This window comes from Olea europaea, chromosome 12, assembly GCF_002742605.1.
Source record: "Olea europaea var. sylvestris chromosome 12, O_europaea_v1, whole genome shotgun sequence".
NCBI classification, from domain to species: domain Eukaryota; kingdom Viridiplantae; phylum Streptophyta; class Magnoliopsida; order Lamiales; family Oleaceae; genus Olea; species Olea europaea.
In genome coordinates, this window is record NC_036248.1 from 21,101,057 (window position 1) to 21,107,497 (window position 6,441).

A 6,441-nucleotide genomic window follows, 5' to 3' on the forward strand; every position below is an offset into this window, starting at 1 on the left:
ATGTATGGGTGTTTATAAGAAGAAGTGTAATTGAAAATGAGTTTGAAAAAATTAAGTTTTTAAATAATGTGGCTCAATTGGGGTACAATTAGCAATAGTGTAGACGATGAAACATTTGATATAATTTAATCATTAATATGTAAACTACTAAAAGCGTTAGGTGATCAATATGGACTAAAGTGGGTTGAAATGTCCAAACTAGACATGATCCAACTAACAAGCCATATGGATAGAAGGGAAAATTTTATAGCTAAGAAGTTAAGTATCATCCATTTCAAAAATAAAACAAAGGTTTCAAATTTCAAAAATCATATACTTATTAAAATTTATTTATGATTTAATTAATTAATTATATATTTTATTAGTTCAAGGGAAAAATTTAAAGCTAAAAAGTTAAGTATCATCCATTCCAAAAATAAGGGTAAAGGTTTCAAATTTCAAAAATCAGATACTTGTTAAAATTTATTTATGATTTAATTAATTAATTATATATTTTATTAGTTCAAGGGAAAAATTTATAGCTAAGAAGTTAAGTATCACTTATTTCAAAAATAAGAACAAAGGTTTCAAATTTCAAAAATCAGATACTTTGTTAAAATTTATTAATGATTTAATTAATTAATTATATATTTTATTAGTTCAATATATATAAAAGTCACGGATCTATACAATTTGATTATAAATTAACAATTTAGTTAATTACATATTATTTTTCGGTTACAAATCAAAAATTTTATATGCTACAGATTATTATACGGTCACAATTCAAAAATTTTAGAGGTCAAAATTTGTTCATCGATCACAAATCAAAAATTTATACGTCACAATTTATTTATTGGTCACAAATCACAAATGTTATAAGTCGCAGCTTTTTAGACACTCAAAAATTAGTAAATTACCTATCACGAATTAAAAAAAAAAAATTTAAGTCACACATTATTTTTTTTGTCACAATTTATCTTTTTCATTGGTCATATATTGTTTATTGATCATGGATTAACTAATTTAATGAACCAAATAATTTGTGACCACCAACAACACTTGCAACCACCATCTCACAATTGCCTCCAACAATGCCATTACTGCTCCTCGTCGCCAAAACAACTTTCTCCTGACAGCAACACCAGCACCTCAAACAAATCAACACATTGCAGAAAATACCATCACATCGTCACACTAGATCCACAACTACCCGACAAACCCTTCGCCACCAACATCTCACCATCACCACTACAACCACTGCCACAACCATCATCGTCGATCGCCCCACCATTGCCAAAATATGGAAGATGCTACCACCACCACTCCAACAACAAAAATTAATGCCTCATCGTCATCAACCACCTGTACCACCACCGCACCACAATTGCCAGATCCACCACCATCACTACAATCGCATAGATCCACTGCCATCACCTAAAAAAGATCCAAAATTATCAAATCAACCACCATGGCCACACCCAAAATTGTCTGCTTTAACAGCCACCACATTCATTTGCAACTCCAATCAACCACGATTACTGCCTACTAGAATCCACCATCTCATACAATGCTACCATACTACAGCTACCAACCCACCAACAATACCCTAAACTCGCAACTATCACCAACATTTTGTGGTAGATTTTTCGATCAGCTGCTTTACCGGAGTTCCCGGCAGTGCTCAGAGATGCAACTTATAAGTGTCGCATGCAGTTGCATAGCTTCGTAGCAATGTGGTGTCGCTCCGAGTTGTACACATTGACTGACAAAGGTCGCTTCGCGTGACTATAATGCAGTGTGCTGTCGCAGTTGACAAATAAAGAATGGAGGAGGGAGGAGAGCAAAGACAGTGGTGGCACATGGCGACGATGACAGATATTGTCTGTTTCTTAAAGCAGTGGCATGCGGCTATGTCATCGACAAAGAGAATGGAGAAGATGAGGAGGGAGATGGGAATGAGACGATGAAAAGGATGAAAATTTTAGGCTTAAAATTGCTTGAGATAGGGGAGAGAGTGTAAAGACTAGAGAGAGAAATTTAGGTTTGAGAATGAGGTGGAGTGGACATCTATCTTAATTAATATAATTTTATAATATTAAAAGATGAATAAATATCTGATTTTTGGAAGGGAAAAAAAAAATTTCTTTTCATCTATTTTCTGAATTGTGCGCCTTAAAATTCTGTATAGGTGTAATATCAACTAGACACAATACAAAACAACTTTTATGAAAATTTATTAAAATAATTTTTAATTAAACCAAACAAGACTAAGCTTCAATTTGACAATTATTATTTGGAAACATTTTTTTAAATACTCATTTTTAATTATATATTCACACAAAATATTCTGGACGTAAAACCAAAATTTTTCCCTACTTTTAACCTCACATTCTCTTAAAAATCATTATTCAAAACATTATTTTTTCCAAATAAGAATTGTCAAACAAGGGCTAAATATTGAAAGGTACGGAGTGAGAGTAGGCTAAATTTCAAATTGGAATTTATAAAACAAATTTGAACTTGGATAATGGGTGGGGGGGGGATTCAAATTTAAATATGTAAAATAAAAAATGGGCTCGAGGCCGGGACAACCGACAAAGACAACCCCAACTATGGCGTTATCTATCCCTAAATATTGGAAGACCAAACCCCGAAAAATAACATTAACAATAAATTCCTGTCTTGTCCTTAAATTTTTTTTTTTTTTTTTTTACAATAATCAATTTTTATTAACAATTATGAAGAACTAATTTGTATTTTACAATATTTTTGACAAGAGAAATTATGACACAAAAGAAATATAACATCCCTCAAAATTCATACTTTAGCTTTTAACAAAATAATTTTGCCCGTTTGGATGTATTTTTGAGCCACTATTTTTATTTTAAATTCACAAGTTATGCTAAAAATCTGATTTCTAGCAAGATCAAAGAGAGACTAAATTTTATTTGGAATGAACTGAGCTCAAATGCATGAGTCCATTTTTGTTTCTCAGTCTTACAAGAGTTTTTTGATATAAAAAGATTAAATTTTTCCCATGTTTAGTTTTAGAGCAACTTCACTGAAACCTGGAAATGATACGAAAAGCGTTTTTATGAAACTAAATCTTCATTATTTATGAATCTAGCCCATTAGAACATAGAATTAGCAAGTTCAGATACTTCTGATGCAATCTGATTGTAATCTCCCTTCAACTTTTCTTATTCCTCCTGGGCAATTTCCACCTTGGTGGGCTTGGTTGGCAGCAGAACACAGCAAGTTGGTCGTTTTGTGGCTACTGCATTGGCAAGATCCTGAATCGAGCAGGTTGTCACGCTATAAGCAATCAAACTTTTTCATGTCTAATTCGTTATTAGAGCATGTATGTGCAGGCTTTAAAATGTACTTCTTGTGAAGAAACAGGTGGATAAATTTAAAAAGTTACTTAATTTGAACTATCAAAATAAGTAACTTAATTTCAACTTTTAAGCATATAAATTATTACTTTTGTCCAGAATGGAAATACACTTGCGCATTACCGCAATCTTCCTTACTAAATGAATATGCAGAGTTCCACATATTTCAAACCTTAAAATGTACGAATTTTCAGTAAGCCTGAAATTAAAATCACTACCGCGTAAGTAGAGTTCAAATCTACGAGATATACTTTAATTTTATGCAATAATTCTAATAAACATCGCACGACAATTACAAAAGAGAGGGGGAGAGTTTAGTCCTGATTGTATGTACATCCGCTGTCTTATTTGTAACACTCTCTAGTGTGAATATATTAATACATAGAGTTGCAGACGCTAGACATTTGGAAATGAAGCAAGCTCAAATTCCAGGAACTGTCATTTATCAGTCTAGTTTCGGAAAGCAGCCCAAAAATAGAAAAATTTCATGATTTCTGATTAAAGGTCTTTTTATAATTGGAAAATTTATTTGAAAAAAAAAATACATATTGTTAAATATAGGAAACGGTTTCAAGATTCTAAATTAAGATCCAGGAAAAAATAAATAGATCCTAAATTTGACCACATAGAAAAAACCGTCTATAGAATATTAACCAACCAACTTCTCTATAAATAATAATGTTGACTTGGTACAAAACACAAAAAAGAACTACTTTGATCTTTCTAAACAACAATACCCAAAACGAAAGTATGACAAAATTTATTCAAGTTTCAATTCTCTTCGTTGTTGCTTTATGCTTCTTGTCCTTCCCTAGCGTCATCTACTCAGAAGACATTCCCCAGCCTTCTGTTTCTCAATTTCACATTCAGGGGCAAGTTTATTGTGATACATGTCGTGCTGGATTTATTAATGAACTTAGCGAATTCATCCCAGGTATACAGTTATAATTTGTACAAAATGCTACTCATATTATATATTTTTTTCCATGTTATTCAAAAAAAAAAAAAAAGGCTATTCAAGTTGAATTTTTCGTTTCCACATTCGTAAAATTTTGGTAAAACCTAAATTTGTTGCTTCAATTGTTGCTAAATTTCCTTATCTAACAGTTTATGAGATAGTTCAGCATGCTAGTAGAGATCGAGCATGTAGAATTGCAGTCACTTGTTTAAAATTAATTGTGCAAGAGCCTAAACACAGGAGAAGACATGTTAAGAACTAAAATTATGGATGGTTCAAACTTAATATCACATATCATTTCTCTTTCATTCTACAATGTGGGCATGTAATAATAACGACACACACTTTATCTTAATACTCCAATGAAATGAGTGCTTGGTTATAAGAATTCTTTGTTGTGCATTCATTCATCTTCTTTGCGATGGTGTATGTATAGTTGAGGAAAATGTTTATAATAGACATAATCCATAATTTATACCTTAAATCTTGACTTGTAGGTGCCAGTGTACGCCTCCAATGCAGAGAGAAGAAGAATGGAGACATAACATTTACTGAGGTGGGTTACACAAGAGCAGAAGGACTGTACAGCATGCTTGTGGAACGTGATCACAAGAATGAGTTTTGTGAAATCAAACTGATTTCAAGTGGCAGAAAAGATTGTAATGAAATTCCTACTGAAGGATGGGCGAAGCCATCATTGAAATTTATACTCAATACTGTAAATGGCACCACACGCACCATAAATCCTCTTGGATTCTACAAGAAAGAAGCTCTTCCAAAATGTGCACAGGTCTATAATAAGCTGGGTATGTATCCCCCAAATATGTGAAGATAAAAGAGAAGACATTAATTTATTACAAGAACTTTAGTTTCTTCACTTTATTGTAGCTGAATAATTATGTTGCCCTTTTGTCAAGGCTTTTTATGGCCTAACTAGATTGCCTTGTAGTATAGAATAATTTTGCTTTGTAATTTCTGTAAGTTCCCAAGAATTACCTTGTGAAAAGACAATAAAGTTTGTCAATTATGAGATAAACAATAAATGTAATATATTATGATTTTCTTCTATTATTTGATGTAGCCCACCATTTATTTATTAGGAGGGAAAAACTATAATAACTTCGAATATAACACTGCTTTTCCTTTATCAAGGAAATCGGCACCTTTTTATTTCCGTACAAGATTCTCATTCCACATGATTTTAATATGGTATTAGCTAGAAATAGTTTACTTACACTATTTCAGTTAATTAAAGTAAAATTTATGTAGGTTCGAATATTTTTTCCAGAGTTATTATCACTATACTTTATGTTTCGGTTTATATTTTGTTTGTCGTGTTCTCTATGAGGAACTTCAAATTGCACCATGGCCCTTTACTTGGCCCCTGTTCAAGTTAAATAAAATAAATAAGTAGATGTTATAAAAGTTGATGAAATTTATAATTGAAAAGTAGTGGATCCTATCAAATGTGTGGTTAAAATTAATTGCTGACTTTGACTTATTGATTGTGTCTTTTTTATATTCCTTTTGAATGATTTTTTTCATAGCGGGTTGAAAATATATATTGGTAGAAGCATACCGATGCTAAAAATAGTGTCATTTTTGCTTTAGTTTTGTTTATTGTGTACTGCCATTTTGAATCTAATTTGAGGCATATTTTAACCCTTACCATTCATTTATTATCATTAATTTTATAATATTGAATTGCAGCATTATACATATCGAGGTTGTAAAACGAAATGGATATACGAAAGTGAAAATAGATATTCTTTTCTTTGTTATTAACATATTTTTGTACGAAAACAGGCTTTGGACAATCAACTTAACAAATACCATAAAATAAGAACCTACAAAAACCCAAGAAGAAGAAGAAGATAAAAGGTACAAAGAAGAAGATGACCATCCATCAAATATTGGAGACTATACTCAAGGTTCTTTTCCCCAATCTGTGTATAATAAGTGTGCTCACTTTTTCCCATCTACGATATGAAATACTATGATTACAAGTCATGCGCAACGATTGTCTTCATGTATTAGAAAATATGATAATGTTGAGTGATTTGATTGCTTGGAACTTAATATACTATGTAATAGCTTGTTCGTACA

The 6,441-nt window shown here is 31.6% G+C and overlaps 1 protein-coding gene across 1 annotated transcript; it reads left to right on the forward strand.

Moving 5' to 3' along the window:
• The first annotated feature begins 4,074 nt into the window (after positions 1-4,074).
• On the forward strand, positions 4,075-5,406 carry LOC111407024 (major pollen allergen Ole e 1-like). Its single transcript, XM_023036362.1, has 2 exons — positions 4,075-4,311; positions 4,833-5,406. The coding sequence occupies exons 1-2, from the start codon at positions 4,128-4,130 to the stop codon at positions 5,162-5,164; spliced, it is 516 nt and encodes a 171-aa protein (XP_022892130.1). The 5' UTR covers positions 4,075-4,127; the 3' UTR covers positions 5,165-5,406.
• The last annotated feature ends 1,035 nt before the right edge of the window (positions 5,407-6,441 follow it).